At 44.9% G+C, this 16,638-nt stretch overlaps 2 protein-coding genes across 4 annotated transcripts in view; both read right to left on the bottom strand.

Annotated features, from left to right (window-relative positions):
• The window catches only part of LOC119150785 (cell migration inducing hyaluronidase 1), a 114,923-nt gene that overhangs the window by 54,457 nt on the left and 43,828 nt on the right, over positions 1 to 16,638 (bottom strand). For all 3 annotated transcript variants that reach the window (XM_037393641.1, XM_037393639.1, XM_037393640.1), the window contains exon 2: positions 2,028 to 2,135. In XM_037393641.1, the coding sequence (XP_037249538.1) occupies positions 2,028 to 2,103 (76 nt within the window). In that variant the 5' untranslated portion in view covers positions 2,104 to 2,135. The remainder of the gene's footprint in view (positions 1 to 2,027; positions 2,136 to 16,638) is intronic.
• The window catches only part of LOC119150832 (cell surface hyaluronidase-like), a 55,219-nt gene continuing 45,420 nt past the window's right edge, over positions 6,840 to 16,638 (bottom strand). The window contains exons 19-23 of the mRNA XM_037393832.1: positions 16,378 to 16,591; positions 15,580 to 15,681; positions 13,176 to 13,336; positions 11,781 to 11,890; positions 6,840 to 9,719 (exon numbers count right to left, since the gene is read on the bottom strand). Of these exons, the coding sequence (XP_037249729.1) occupies positions 9,499 to 9,719; positions 11,781 to 11,890; positions 13,176 to 13,336; positions 15,580 to 15,681; positions 16,378 to 16,591 (808 nt within the window). The 3' untranslated portion in view covers positions 6,840 to 9,498. The remainder of the gene's footprint in view (positions 9,720 to 11,780; positions 11,891 to 13,175; positions 13,337 to 15,579; positions 15,682 to 16,377; positions 16,592 to 16,638) is intronic.

Raw genomic sequence — 16,638 nt, 5'->3', positions numbered from 1 at the left:
ATCCTAGGAAGCTGAGGTCAGTGGAAGTTGGAGCAATGAGCCCTTTGCTATCAGAAATGGTTGGGAGCTCTCACCAGCTCTCCAGTTTTTAGCCTTTAAAACAACAACAAAAAAAACCCAACATAGGAAAACCATAGGATCCACAAATCAATGGTAATAGACATGGGATAAACACCTGGATTTCAGCAGGGTTGTGCCTCTGGCAACTAGTAAGTAAAGTTGGGTGGGTTTTACCCCACAGATACTAATGCCTCCCGTTAATGGAAAGGACAATGATGTGAATCCATTCAAGGACACATGTCCCGGTGCAGGTGTAGCTGACAGCGAGCGGGTTGCGCTGCCACTGGGAAGCCTGGGGGTCGCCTGCAATTAATTCCACAGCAACAGAAACAAAACCTGTCCATCTGCATCCAGCCTCCTCTCAGATTCCTCCACAAGTTTCGTGTCTTAAGAAAACCATAGCATTGGACCAGCCACTGCCTTAATGTCTCCGGAGACCCATTAAATACCAGCTTTTCGAGGTGAGAAGGGACATCCCCTGTGGGCAACATATGCCTTAGCTATTTGCAAACCTTTTCCGTATACATGAAGTGATCAAATCAAAGAGGTCTAGTAGGTAGCAAGTCAAATACTGATAAACACCCACGACCTGATTTTGATATCACTTGTGCCAAGTGTATCAGTGATGTCAGAGGCCCTTCTTCTGATCTACAGCAATTGAGGAAAACGGGGAGTTTCTGGGTTCCTACCAGAAGACACACAGGATTAATAAGGCTTGGAAAAGATAAATATATCAGGCAGGAAACGAGGGTCACATTGTAAATAGGTGGTTCAAATATAATTGTAATATACACTGACAACAAATCTAAAAAAATGAGCTGTTATTCCCAGAGGAATAAGGATAATAGAAAAATTTGTTCATGATGAGAAACTAAATAAAACCAAAAGAATCGATTCAAATGCAGAGGTATAATTTATCAACTAGATTAAGTGGACAGGATAAAAGCTTGTTCATTTTACCAATTACTTGGCTATACTACGGTCCAAAAGAGCATCCTGAGTCTTGAAAGATGACTTGTGCCCCCAGAATTCATTATTTAGAAACAGAGAGGTAGAGAGTAAAGCCTAAGGGGAAATCAAGAGGAATTCACACTGGTGTTTGGGATGACATCAGCAAAAGCCGATACAATGCAGAGCAAAGAACCCAAATTCCCAGTTTCATGAACCAATTCATACCAGAGAGCAGAAGCCAGGCACATCACCCACACCCACTGTGCCAAGGACACCGGGGGGCTGAGCACCTTCTGCCAGCTGGTCCAGGTACCTTGCCAGCTTATTACTCTCAGTGTCATTTTGAAAATAAGAGTGCAACTTCTACCCAGCACAAAGAATGAACTGGACATTCTGCTTCTTCACCAAAAGGGCCTGGGGGAGGCAGTGAAATGTGTTGCTTCATGCAGCTGCAGCTTTTGGGGCAAGACATATGGTCTCTTTGTTTTAAACTAATACAACTGGCCAAATTAGCTGTATTTAGAATATGTATATCTATCTTCCCTTTCCCCCTTTCCTTAACTGCTTAGGGAAAGGGCAACTTGGAAGAGACAAAGCCCAAGGGGGCAGGGATGTCCCACCCCAGAGCTTTTTGCTATCCACATCTGGGCTTGGGCAATGCAGCAAAATGCTCGACTTCACAGCCTACAGCCACAGCTACTAGGACCTGAGGTTTCTTTTGTTATTTCTTTGTGGCAGTGTGTCGGGTTTGGGTTTGTTTTAAGAATGTGTGGCAGAGTCTGACGGATTCCTGAGGGTACTTTCACCTGCTCAGAAATTTCAGTCTTTGTCACTCCAGCTGCCTTTGATCAGGAGTATGGGCACATCAGAAAACTGCTTTACTTCTCAGTTTTCTCGCTCTGTCCTTGACTCATATGAAGAAGAGTAAAAAACTGCTCAATTTAAACCAGCAACGTCGTTATTTAAAAACAATGTTACAAACCATGCCCTCCTTTCCCATGGCAGGTAAAACTTACCTGTGCTTACAGAAGAGATTACAAACAGAAGAAAAATGAAATATTCAGCCAGATATTTAGAGGTAAGTAGAGCCATTCTTCAGGATTTTTAATTCTTTGGGTGGATACCTGTGAAGAAAGCGTATTAAGCAAATGTCACTTCTTTTTCCCAGCTCATTGCAAAAACCATTCATTACACAAAAAAGGTTATAGCCAGCTTGTGCCAGACCGCTTCCACTCCCATGCAGCTCTATGGCTGAGAACACCTTCATGCCACTTCGGGACCAGCATGAGCAGAGCAAGAATCCACGGGCAGTTCCTCACCCTTTGTTTGGTTTAGGATAAACCCACTTGGGAATCCAAATAGACACTCAGAAAGCAACCACCAGATGTAACCAAAACCACCTTAGGAACGCTGCATAAACACATCCCGTGTCAAGACTCTCTAGGGCCGCCTATTCACATGTGCAAGAAACTAATGAAACACAACAGAGAAGGTGTTTGCAGAGTGACAAGTTTTCACGAAGTAACCTTGCAATGGCACCTCTCTCCCCCTGTACTACCCACACATTTTTAGCAATGGTGTTTTGTGCATCCCCAAGATAAACCGTACTCACACTTCCAGGCTGAAGCATGCAGTTTCTTAGATTTCAGATCCAAGAAAACATTGTTTATTTAGTGTGCCAGCTCTTATTGCAAAGCCAAAAGCTGCTTTTGAAACCAGCCTACCTAATGTTGGTTTTGTTTCTTCAGCAGCCAACCCCCAGCAAAAACAAACAAGCAGTGTCATGAAAGTCAAAGTTAGAATTAACATATTTCTCTCCAGTCTCCAGTGATTGATTTTGCAGCTTTGCCCCATCCTCATGACAATTTATTGACACATGTATTCACACGGAGGCAAGGACACCCACTTCTTGTGTATTTGTAAGGCACTGTTTAAAATTCACGTGTAGTCCTTGGAGCCATTAGGTCTTACCATGTAAGCCAGTATCTGAGCAATATTGAAGAAATTTATTTGTAGGTGTCATATCACATCACAATGATGAAACGGGATAAGAGTATGCATCGCACAGCTTAGACAGACGCAAAAAAAAGCAATTGGAAAAAACTCCAGGGTGCCCCAATTTCTTTAGGGTAAAAAGCACATGTTATTTTTCATGTCACTTGTTAATACAAACCAAACAAAAAACAGAAGAAAAAGATACGCAAGAAGCCAGGATTTATCCTGGAGCAAATTTCACAATGTATATATGCAAGACACATGCCTGTGCTTTTCATAAAGGTGATATAGCTCAAAGTACAATGATACGTTTGAACTACATGTAATCCAATGATTGTATTAAAAATCTCATTAGAAGCAGTTTTGTCAAGAAATATTCCAGCAGGAAAACGTTTGCTTGTTTTAGTATAGTGTATTTGACAGCCATGAGTTTTGGAAGCAGCATAGACTTAGAGTTTGGTACAGTCTATCAGGTGCTGAAATGCTGTTACAGAGCAGTAGAAGAGAGGAATGCACTTAATAACGCTATAACTTTGAATGATATACATTATCAGAGAGCAATACTGTCGCTGTGGAATTAGTGCCAGAACCAGGCTGCACGTGTCTGACATTTTAATAGCATCAACCACCACTGTTTGATAAGCCAGGGCTCTTTAAAAGGAACATTATTAGAGGTACGCCCAAAGTACAGCAGTCACCATTAAAATGTCAAGATTTATTAGTGATGATTACACAGCCTAATCTGCAAACCCAATCACTAGATTCTGCCTTAACAATAGAGGAAAAACTAAACAAGCGGTAATACCGCAGGATGGTCATTGCAGATAAACAGTGTTTCTTGTAGCGTGGACACAGCTGTATGTTAGTGTCACATAAAACCAGATTCCAATAAGTTATTGGTCATAAAATACATTCAGATGATATCAGAGCTCACAGAAATAAAAGGGAGGAGCTGATTTTTTGGCAGGGCTGGCATGCATTTGCTCTCCTGTTGCTTCATAGGTAGCAAAGAAATTTCTTTGTTCTGGGTGATTAAAAACTCAGAGGATGGTCTCTGCTCGTGATCTTGTTTCTGACAGTAACCTGTAGCAAACTGGTAGGAAATACGTTTAAGAAATGTCACAGACTTTGCTCTCTTTAGTGCCAAGAACTGCACAGTACTTACCATCAGGCTGTGCAAAATGGCTTCTGGTGTTACATCCCCGGTTGCTCACTGGGGACCGCTTCCCTGATTACATCCATCTTCATCAGCAGAGATCACAACAAGCGATCAGACACTGGAAAGCCATGCCATGTGTGGAGGCGTCAGCTGCCTGCCAGGCTTCAGTGTTTTTGTAGTGTCTGATCTGCCACAGTCCAAAGAATATCCTGCTTATTTTGTGGCTTTTTTTTTTTTTTTGAGGTAAGGGGTTTGATTCGGCTCGTGGCAAGCCCGAGCTCCTTGCGGCGTTAGGACTAACTGGCACTTGGGTTGGAAAGGCTGAAAGCCGAGAGGGCCAAGAGGATCCGACTCCTCTGATTCAGCCCTGACTAACACACTCCTGGAAAAACGCTGCTCGGAGGATAATCTCAGGAATTTTCCTTTAAAGCTTTCAGTTAAGCATCTTTCCCAAACATCTGACACAAACGCTGACATGTTTGATTTTACTGTTAAATGTAAGAAGAGGAAAAGGTAGCAACTTTTTTCATCAACATCTGCTGGAGAGGACTCCGCTACCTCCTGCCAGCCAGCTTGGGTCAGCTCAGCGCTCGGAGCTGCGTGGGGGTACAGCAACACACTGCATCTCCCTTGAACAGGCGCCACGTGGCTGCCTTCAGCTCTGACGTAACCGGCAATGTCAACAAATCTCCCTGCCGATCCAGGCACTCCGAGAGCATGATGGCCATACAAGTGTCCTCCTAAGCCTATCATCTCCAGCGTTTCTCAAATACCATCTGTGACTCCTCTCTTGGGTGAGAAAAGCTTTTTCATCTAGCCATTACAAGCTGCCTGGCAATGGCAAGTGGGACTTCTATCTCTGCATCTGGCAAGGCAGGCTTTCTGAAATGATTCCCAGCTGCTGGATCTTTCCAAAAAGTGAACAATAGCAGCAGACAATGCTAAAAGTAGATGCAGGAAACCATTAGTCCTCAGCTGGCTGCTACTGCAGGTGTCAGCAGCAACACAGTGCTAGAAAGTGCACTGCACGGTCAGGGATCCCTGTCCACTGCCCTCCCTGCGATTCTTATGCTGGAGGCAATGCAAAGCAGACAATCCCGAAAGCTAAACAGCAAAGAAGTGCTCTGAGTGCTCCGGGGAAACTAGATGGTCACACGCATCATGCTGGGGTCACATGGACACCCTAAATCCCAGGGGCAGAGCAGAGCTCCCTGGGTGGCACAGCCGTTCAGAAACACACGCCAGGCTCCAGCCTCAGCTTGCCACCTTGCGTGACTCTGGGCAACCCCCCAAGCCTGGTATCAAAATTTTAAAAACCTAACTCCCAATACTGTCTAGTTTAAAATGCTTTTTAAGACTGGCTTGACAGACCTCAGAGGATGCACCTTCAGCATCTGCTGAAGATGAGGCTCCTTTCTGGTATGTCGAGCAGGGCATAATGGGAGCATTAACCATCCTTCACAAACATGGCAAGGATGGGAGAAAAGCAGCAGCCACCTAGTCCCCCCGAAAAAGATGTCAAACAGGAGCAAGAAACCTGATGGCAACTACTGCTGCTACTGCCCAGCAAGGGAGGCCACAGACCTGCGCAGAAGCAAAGCGGAGATCCGGAGCTGTCCCGAGAGAAGAATAGGAAAAGCTCACATGGAAAAGTGTCAGCCTGATGGGAGCAAATTCTCAGCAGACAATAATCTGCACTGGTCCTTGAGATGACCTTTGAGTGAAATCTGTGTTCCCCAGGGAGCATCTTTGCCAGGCGAGATGCTCCAGGAGAGCCCCCCGGGTCAGTGCCGTGGCCGTGGACACCCTGGGTGGCCAAACCCAGACCCTCCCACTGCCACAGCTGACGCTGAGGTTTTAGCAGTTTGATGGCTGGCTCTGAACCCTTGTGCATGTTTTCTCATTCATATGCACGAAAGCCAACATCAATTTGGAAGCTGATTCTGGAGAGAGAGAGGAGCTGTTTAATTAGCACCTCTGCTACCTTCTTGCTGATGTGGCATGGTGGCGACCCTCCTCACACCCCACTCAGGGAATTTTGCATTTTAGCCCCAGCTAGGAAGATGGATTTGAGGACCACATTTGCCTTTATGACCCGAGGACACGCCAGCTCTTGCCACAGTGGCACTCCTGTGCACACCCAGCCACAAGCACCGCTGAAGCCTTCAGACAGCCTCACAAATAAACAAACACGTTTCTAGAGAACGCTAATGAAAATTTCCCAGTCCCAGCTCATGACAGCAGCGTAGCAGGCTCTGCTCTACATCTTGATCTTGTGCTTGTCACCCACCCTCTAGATGCTCTTTTTCACTAGCAGGTAGAGGAGGATCAAACTCAGGAACAGACTTTACTTCCCATGAAATCAATATTGGAGCCAAAAGCAGCACTCTGATTTTCTTCCCAATGAACCTTGGTTTCTGACGAATTTATCTAATAACTTTCCCTACAAGGAAGAAGGATCTGCTCACGTATTTTGTACATAAACATCACTGCAAATTCCTTCATTCCTGATGTTCATAAAAACAGATTCTGAATGAGGAGCAGGAGTCAGAGGAAATTTTTACAATGAATACATTAAAGGAAACTAAGGTGTTTGTAAATGTGTTGTGATATTGGCAAACTATTTTGAAACAGAAATAAAAGGGGGAAAAAAGTTATTTTAAAGCTATGTTGTTTCTTCAAAATTAACCTTTTTTTTTTTTTTTTTTTTAAGAGTCTTAAAGACCTTGAAGAGGAAAGGAAGCATGTTTTGGCTCAGCTAAACAAAATCATTTGCAATTCAATCACTCCACCCATCTGAGGCTGACTGACTCCCAGTTTCACAGGCTTTCGAAGTATTCAGCATTTCACTGAATTAAACCTTCATCCACCGAATGAAGATTTCAAAGCACCAAAGCGGTGGGAAGCTGAGCCCCCTTTGCTGAGCTCCAGGGTGCGCTGGCTTTGCTGTGCCTGCTGGCAGTAACTCAGTGTATAGCCCAGCTAATGCTTTTGGGGGGCGCCAGTCCCACCACTCCGGGGGTAACAGCCCCCAGGACGGCCTTGTATCCTGAATGCATCACACGTACTGAACGTGCCTGGATTAGCTGCAGGTCCATGTGGACACGCACACAGTCCATGCAGGCTCTAGCATGCGGGTGGAGATCCTCCTGCTCAGGAAATCCGCGGGAGGAATATGACAGCTTCCCACAAGCACAACGCCCACGCGACACTTACCCCCACAGCTTCAGTCACACAGGCTTCTGGTGCGTGCCAAGTTAGTGGTGGCCTTTGAAAACATCATCTCGAATGTTCCAAGGGTCCATGGAGGAACTGTACCCTCTACAGACCGTCCCTAATTTTGAATCCTTTTTTCCCTCCCAAGGTAAGGAAAACGCGTGCAGTGGCTGAAAAGGATCACAGCATCCTGAATCCTCTTCAAACTGCTGCTTTCAGCTACCCAAAGAACTGCATCAGGATGTAAATATTTTTCTTTTTGCTTTTGTGGTACTTCACTGTTTGCATCTGGCTTGCCACGGCTCCACGCCTTCCTCTCCAGGACATTTGCCATTTGCTCTCCTTCTGGGGCGGGAGGGGGAATAGAGATTTTTCAGAGGTTTAGGCACATTCCTCTCCTTCCTTCACCAAGCTCTTCCTTTGCCAATTGTTTAGTCTCAGCCCGGGGTTAGAGCTCTGCAAAGTTTTATTGGGATCCAGGGTCTGGACCTGTCAGAGATTATCAAATAAATCTCCAAAAAGCTAAAAGCTTGCTCTGTAAGTGCTTGTTCCAATGTTGGTCTTACGCTCATAGGCCAAAAACATCTTGCTTCTCTTCCCCTGCACAGCCTCAGAAATCATAACAATTAGGTATTAATAGGAGTTCAAAAGGACTTCAGGGAGCTCCTTAGAGGGTCAGTCCCAGCCGCTTGGCCTCTTGTACCACTTCTCCACCGAAGACGTCAGTCTCCATCGCTTTTTTACTAAGAGGCATCAGGGATTTCTTCACTTTTCTAGCAAACCAGCAGCTCTCCCCTGGCTAAAGCCGACTCGCACCTATCCTACCTGGTGTGGGGATGGAGTCACGGTCTCCTTCTTTGCCTGTAAACCTCTCAGGTGTCCTCTCACCCCACATCCAAGGACCATCAGGCGGTATGTGCCTGATGGTGGCAAGCGTCCCAGCCGAGGAGTTCAGTCCCCACTCAGAGGCACAATATCAGCTGGCCGGTGTGCGGATGCCAGAGCGACTAACTCACTGGGGAGCAAAAGTCTGGCCAACAAAACACTAACCTTTTCCTGGAGCAACTTGTTTGGACATTTCTGAGAATTCCAAAGAAACAACAGGACATTAGTAACAAAACATTCACCTACCTCTTTGAGTAGCCCGTGTGGCAAAGACACGGACAGTCTGAAATTGCCTGCCCCCTCTGTCATGCCGTCACCAAGTAACATTGTGTTCAAACCAAAAAGAGCCTCTCATCATTTCAGGGTAACCTTGTACTTAAACTGCAGTCAGTGAGGTCATCGGTTGTTTCTCAGTTTGCATACAAAGCTCTATTTTTGTCTTTACTTCAAAAAACCAGCAGCATAAACAAAAAATCAAAGAGAATTAGCCACTAATACTGGCAGTATTTCAGTCCTCAATGGGAGCAGAAAGTCAATACAAGCATTGTCTGAAAGAAACGCAAGAATTTACCCTGTGCAACACATACTTTATCCTGGGGTTTATTCCTGTAGGTCTTTAATTAAATGTTCACATCAGTTGGACAAACAGTGTTTCACCAGTCATTAGCTACAGACAGACATGCATTTATAACTCTTTGTTGTTATAACACTGCATATATTCAGTTTGATTAGAAGATAGTGTCGCAAGATTATGGCATGCTTACCAGGCAGGTGTTACTGAGCTCACCTGAGACGCTACAGCAGATGGACACTTAGGTTTTTGAAAAGCAGGCATTAACGAAGGGAAAACAGGACTGAAGGGAGAATTCTCTACCTCTGCTGAAGTACATCTGTTTCACTGGATGTTGCTAAAGTTTCCACGCCAAATTTCATTTCCAGTTCCTGTGATACCAGAGAGCAGGCTCTTGCCTTCAAAACTTACCTTTTGATATCAAATCACAGATACGTAAAAACACTTCTCTCCGGGAAGGGCAGCCCACAGGCTTCTCCTATTCTGCCCTGTGAAGCACCATTTGGAAAATAAAGCTCTACCACAGTGGGTGAGATGAGAATATATTTATTAGTTATAAAATACACAAGTGAACACCATCGGTTTGGTACAATCCCATGAAACAAGAGCAGGTTTTGGTGACGGCGGGGGGCTTTGCCTGGCTGGTGCTGCCCCAGTGATGCTAACCCCCGGGGGCTGCAGCCCCCGCAGGGATGTGCTCCGAGTGGTTCTGAGAAAAAGCGAATGTTAGCAACTCGTTGGCATTAGCTGGGCATTGATACTCTTTCAGCTTCAAGGGAACATAATGTTGTAAAGAAGCAGCTTTCTGATAACCAGCATGATTAAGGACTTTAATCCAGGAGGGTTTGGCTTGTCCTTTATAGCCAAGCATGGCAAAACTCCCTGAAAAACAGACACAAAGAGAGTGACCCTCTGGGTAGCAGCGTGGCACAGACCCCCTCCACACATCATGGAAACTTCTTAGCCCTTCTTTTTCTCCTTGGATTAAAATAATAGAACATCTAGGAGAGAAAAAGAGTGATAAAAAAGGCAATGGGCCTTGCTGAAGCTGTAACCTCACTGCATCGCAGATCTGCAGGTATTTCAGTAAGCTAAGGTAGGTTCCCATACATCAGTTAGCAGGAACATTGTTTCACTCTTTATTTTTGAACGACTGATACTTTTTCATATTTGACTACATGAAAATGGTTAGGCGCTTGAATCCTTCTTTTATTAGTTTACATCAGTTTCTTCCTGTTATGCCTAAATATCCCCCATGTCAGCTCTGCTCTGGCCCTCTGCTGTCACAAAGTACAAAGGCATTATGTATTCTTCCATTTTAATAATAATGTCTTGTGTTTATATTATGCTTTTCATTGCAAAGACTCCCAAAGGCTATTTGCAGCTGGTTGGATCTAGACTATTCCTGTAAACACTTCTAATTTAAATAAAGTTTTGTGAAACCAGGCAACAAGACCCTAAATCCTGATCCTGCTGGGGTCAAAAGGGTCGGGGCTTTTTTGCATTATTCCTGGCGGAAGCAATATGCACTCGGGAGCAAGGTTCCAGCCTGCCCTGAAATGCAGCCCCCCGGCGCGGAGCAGTCCTGCGTGCGATCGCTTTTGGAGCTGTGAAGTCAAATAGTGTGCATACTTGAATCAGCGGGAGAAAGCTCATGAAGCAGAACATAATTACCCAGACTGGAAATCAGGGCAGCCACGTGGGTGAGCACCCTTGCGCTTAGGGAAAGGAAAACAGGGGCAGCACATGATCGGCCAGCGGTGGCTTAGTCCCACTGCTGGACGCCAGCATCCCACCGAAGTGGCAGGGCAAGGAGATGGCCACCAACCACCGTGTCACCAGGATGCTAGTGGCCCTGCTTGCTGCGTTGTGTGCCTCAGGAGTAGTTGGGGCTGCAGGCTGAGCTGAGCTAAACTAACCTGGAAACGCTGCACCCAAACAAGTGGCACAGGTGGTTCAGGGACAAATGTTTGACAAAACAAACAAAAAAGATTGCTTTTTAATCAAAAAATTCCTTTCAAAAGTATTCAGGTTTTGATGAAGGAATGAAGCAATGAAGTTTCAGGACAAAAAAAAAAGAAAACCTCAAAAAAACAGTTTTTCGGGAATCAAACAGGCACCAAAGTGAAATCACTGTGTCTACTGTAAAGACTGTGCTGTCCTCCCCTGGAATGGTCATAGCAATGAGCTTTGAAACTTGAACCAGAAATTGATGTAAACTTTAGTAAAGCAGTAGGGAACAAAAAAAAAATATCCCCAAACGCCCAAGAGAAAAAGGAAGCTGGAAATACAGCCAATTCTCCATCTGATCTCTGCTCGAGAGACTGCATAAGAAATTTGAATCAAGCTGGCTTGTTGCTCTCTTGATTTCCTTATCACTCAAATTATTCCTGCAAACCTGGGCACAATAGCCCCCAGATTTCCAGTAGGAAACCCAGCATGGATTTCCTGGACCAATGAGACCAATGGATTTTTTGCAGCAATCCAAGGTAAAATTGTCATAAGAACTTTCCTAAACTGGTGATTGCTCTTTCCATTTATCCAGAAAATAAATAGCTCTTACTTAACTTCAGACTATTTTCTTTTTCATCAACTTTTCAGTTTATGATTGTTTTTCCTTGCAAAGCAGTTGAATTTTAGAGATGGTATCTTTATCAAATGATTTCTCTTTTTTTTTTGGGGGGGGGGCAGTTAGAAAAACAAGCTGCCTTTAGAAGGAAAAATTTGCAGTGTGCAGCTTCTCACTGGCAGAGTAGGGTTAAAATCCCTAGGTAGCTCCCGTACTTTTCACCATCCCTAACCCGAGGCTTTCACTAGGTTATACTGGCATATTGTAGTAGGAAACAGATTGATAAGCACTGTATTAGTATGTGTACATTTTTGATACGGAAACACACCGATAACTCTTAAGCAAAAGAAACATGGTAGAATAAATACATTTACCTTCCTTGGGGAAGACAATAGGCTTTGCTGAACCTAACCTGGTAAAAACAGACATTTCAGAGCTCCCCATCACATCTGCGATATCACTAGAGCACACGAGAACAACTGATCTGAAAAGAGAGACAGTAGTTACTGCATGGTTGCAAAATATTACTTCATCAAGAATCTGCAAGACCGTTAAGCTCCTATTCAGAAAAGTACTTAAGAGCTTGTTTAACTTTAAGAATATGCTTAAATGCCTTTGAACTCAATCACACGTCGGCTTTCTGAAGTTTAAGCCTCCGTTTAAACGTTCCTAAATTAAATATGTGCTTCACATGGAACCAAAATGAGCACAAATGACTGCTTGCAAGTGCATCCCTTATGGGAGAGGGACAGAGGCACAGAAGAAATCCAGTTGCTGTGCCATCCTGGGACTCTGAGACCACCTGTATCCTGGGTCTGATTTCCAGTCAAGCTTCAGTCTGGCTTTGGTCCTCACAGCTGTGCTTTCAGCCCCCAGTGAGCTGTACCTGAAATGAATTACAGGCACAACTGGCTGCATTTAGCTGGATGCCTAGACTTGCAAAATATACATCCTACCAGAAAATCAAACTGAATGTACAGACATTGTATGGGTATACGTCACTTTATGCACGCTTGATACATGTACATACTCGTGCATTAATACAGATGCAATAACTCAGGAGTGTTCGAATCTTTGGTCATGAACTGCTCAGAAAAGTCTTGGTCTGAAAGTCTGTTTTCTGATTATTTGACCTCTTCTGCCAGCAGCCAAGAATTTATCTATAAATCTCAGTTGTTCCATGTTTATGTGGCGACACATAAAACCACAAGGAATGTGGGACAGACACAAACAGAGATGATCCAGACCATTGCCAGGACACATGCAAGGTAACAGAGCCTGCGGGCAGGCAGGTCTATTCATTGGCTCACCCAGGAAAAGTCCTATTGGAAAATCTGGCACACCTATGATTTTCATCTGTCACAAGAGGCAAAAACAATCAGTAAGTGTAAACAGAAACCAACCCGTTTCAGAAACGGAAAACTGAATCATCAGCTGCCAGGAAACTGCTGGACACCAGGATAGGTGCGCAGGATTGCAAATGGCATTGCAAGGACCTTCTCTACTCCACGGTGGAAAAGCAATGGTTAGTTTTGAAGGAATTGCTAGTTTTCCAGAAAAAGTGTTTCTGTCTGCTCTAAGCTGTGCAATCCTGGGACAGACACACTGCTTCTCTCTTATTATCTGGGTGATATTTGGGTTTTCTAAATGTTAAATCTGTGCCAGATTTCTCCAGAGCACAGGTTTGGTTACAGAAGTAGGCAATTTTCCTTTCTTTGTCTATCACCCACGGGCTGCTAAATGAACCAGGCTCTCAGCAGTTTGCTTACCTTTCTTTTATAAATGTTTGAACATAATCAGTTATTGCACTGGCAACTTTTTCACCAGTAACCATCCCAAAGTGCCGCCTACTCACGACTGCTCCTGAACATGCATCTAGCACCAGGAAGAATAGCCCACGGCTACTGAACAGGAAAACTGAGTCATTTATCTGCAACAGAAAAGAGAGGTAAGTGTTATGGAGGCAGGCTGGGGAGCTTCCGACTCAGATCATTCTTCTCCATAAGGGAGTTACAAGCAAGGAAAATATCAAGGGTGTACACCCTATAATTTTAAATGCATTATTTGTACAGTTGAAGTGACATCACTGATAGATGGTCAGTGGTAGGAGGAAGCAAAACTCTTAGTTTTCTGTGGGGTACAAAACCATGAGAAATGAGGTCATTGGCATCTTTGGGGGATTAGGAAGATGCATTTGGGAAGCTGAGGACCCTGGGAGTAAAATGCTTAGTTCAGTCTTAATACAGTGCCTTTCCATGGGGGGAAAATTACTGTCACTTGGCAAAGCAGATTTGACCACGGAGCAAGGGAGAGGTGCTGAGGCAGCAGATGGGGGAATAGAAGTGACTCATTAACTTTTTTTGCTTTCCCTGGAAATTTAAGTATCAAAACCAAAAGACTTCTTGGTAGGGCTGTCTCAAGTGCTACAAAGAAGCTGTAGCACAAGTGGCTCCTACTCTCCTCCTTTCCTGCAGCAAGGGCTCCTTCCTCACAGGATATGCCACCGTATTTGCTTTTAGAAAGGCAAAGGCTCTCTGAGGTGCCTGGCACTTGTGCATCCCTGGGGACAGCCCAGTCAGGGAGGACACAACCTCCACCAAGGAGATCATACCGAGGTGAGGCTGTCTGTCAGAAAGCTGAGCCCAGGGCACACAACATGCCACTGTAATCCACAGAGTTGTCCAAAGTCAGCAGGCACCATGGAGCTCTGATACATCCCATCAATGAGACCTGTATGTCTCCAGGCAGTGTAGGGCCAGATGGAACAAGGGAGCCAAGTGTTAAAAAGTGCCTTCTGCAAGATGTTGGAGGATGCTGAATGCAACAGTGAGCCAAGGGTAAGGGGAACATCAATGTGCAGGCCATGGGTGGACAGAGGGCAGTGAGGAGGAGCAAAGACAGGCTAAATCTTTTGCCTGGTCCTGGCTGTCTCACACTCCTAAGCTTGGTAAGTGTGTCAAAGTCTGGATGCACACAGAGCAGAGAGCAACCACCACTACAAACTGACCTAAACAAGAGCCATGGTCAAAAGAAACAGGCCTGCTGTGTGTCTCACCCCTGCCCGCATGCTGAGGACCCGATGAGGAGCCAGCACAAGGACTCGTGTGGCCCCACGGGGGCTGGAGCAGGACACTACTGCACCTGGTTCCCTCAGTCCTTGGAGAAGCTTGGATTATAAATCAAAAACATTTCTGACTTTTGCTCTTCATTCAGCAAAACAAGAACAAAACATGTGGTTTGGTAATGAGGCCTCCTCTGCTTCACTTCTTTACTTCCAGATTTTCTGCATCTTTTAAGATTCAGGGTAAGAATCCTTCTTTAGACATTAATCCTTAACATGTGCCTAGCCTAGCCTTTATTTCAGCTAGGAGTACTTGTGTTGGAAATAAAACTTCCTTTGAAAAACAATACTTTGCATTAAAGCTTTAGAGAAGGCAAGGATGCTTTGAGGATGCTACACCCCTCCTGCAAGTATCTGCACTTCACTGCAGGTGAGGATGCTGCCTCCAGTAACACCTGCTTGCTAGTGGCTTTGAATACATTTTTGATGGTACAGCCAGTGCATGTGGCAAGAAATCTTGGCTGCTCAGACTCCTTAAGGATGCTGTACCGGCTTTGCTTGGCATTTGTTAGCATTAATTATAATTCAGTAGCCCACAGGCACATAAGCCTGGACAGTGTCCTTGCAAGCATGACTTCAGTCACCCTTCACCATCTGGACAGACATATAAGGCATGTGCAGGGACATCCTGACAACTCCAAACCCCTTCAATAGTGAAATACAGTTATTTTTAGCTTTTAGTGCAATGCAAGTAGAGAAAATCAGAAAAACAAACTTGGGGTTTTTCCCACATCCTTTGTAAACAATGATTTCTGGTGTGCTTCCCCCTACCCCCCTTCCTTTACATTAGTGTGGTGGTGTTAATTCTTCTTCTGAGGTGATAAAAGGCCTTTTTTTCCCCCCCCAAGGGCTCAAATCCTCATCTGAATAGAATACGAACTCCCAGTGACTTTGATGGAGTTAATTGTAAGGGAGAACAATGCACTTGCCTCTTCCAGGGGAACTTCCCATTTCCTTCCAACAAGGCTCAGCAAGATTTTGCAGTAACCTTCCTTGGAGATAAAGTTTCCCCTGTTTCATCACCATTTCAAATGTGGTAAAACACAACATACCTTAATGAATGCAGATGTCAAGTGGTTTTGTACCTCCGCCCTGCCAAGAGACTGGATCTGGATCCTTACATACTTGACGGAGGGCGTGCTAGTGATAGCCAGCTGCAATTACACCAGAGACAGAAACTTAAAAACAAGCTCACTACCTGGCTTTCATCAACAAAATGACACTAGGTACCATTGCTCATATAGATACGATCGCAAAACTTTAAGAATTCTTTTTTCAAACTGTCATCCTGGTTCACAAGTAAGTGCTCGTTATGAAGACACCATTTATCACAGGATTGTGGCAATGCTGGTTGGAAGGACCTCTGATGGTCACTCTGCCACTGAGTTTAAAAGTCAAATATGAATTTCATATATTCTGCCTGGCTATAAACACAAGCGCAGATCTGCATGAGCCTGAAGTAATTCTACAGGATTTAGATTGGAGTGAATTTACAGTAAATGAGAAGAGAACTTGGCTCTGATTTTCCAGTTATTCCTATTAACCAGAATTACTTCCCAGTCTGAAATTCAGCAGCAATGTCATACTTAGGAATTCAAAGTTAATCCAATCCGAGCCCTCTCAAGAGTCCTTTTTTTTCATGTTTAAAGGAAAAAAGTGGGGAAAAAAAGGTGCCATGAATGTGCATTCACATGCTTCCCGTTGGGCAATTTCTTTGAGCCTGCCTTTGAAGCATAGCACAAAACGCTGCCCAAATTCAGACCCAAACCCTTCCCGCTACACAGGTTACATAGCGCTGGGCAGATTCCCCCGTGGGAATTCCTCACGGCTTTTCTTTACACACGCGGTACCTGTGGGGCCCCGCACACCCTGCACGGCCCTGCTGGGTGCTGGGACATGGGGTGCTGGAGAGCTGCTGGCCTCTCCGGGAAGGGGTTTGGGGCACAGCTCCAGGACCCCCCTGGGTACATATGCGCCGTGATTTTGATACGTTCGCAGCCTTGCTGAGAGCAGTAACTGTGTCCTTCCCGCGCTTCACGGGCTTGCAGGTGAACGAATAGGTACCTACAAATGAGAGCAGAGGGATCAGAGACGAGCTGAGCAGAGGCGGA

Source organism: Falco rusticolus, chromosome 7, assembly GCF_015220075.1.
Source record: "Falco rusticolus isolate bFalRus1 chromosome 7, bFalRus1.pri, whole genome shotgun sequence".
Classification (NCBI taxonomy): Eukaryota; Metazoa; Chordata; class Aves; order Falconiformes; family Falconidae; genus Falco; species Falco rusticolus.
The sequence above is the reverse complement of the archived record's forward strand: the minus strand, read 5'-3'. Positions and strand labels throughout refer to the sequence as shown.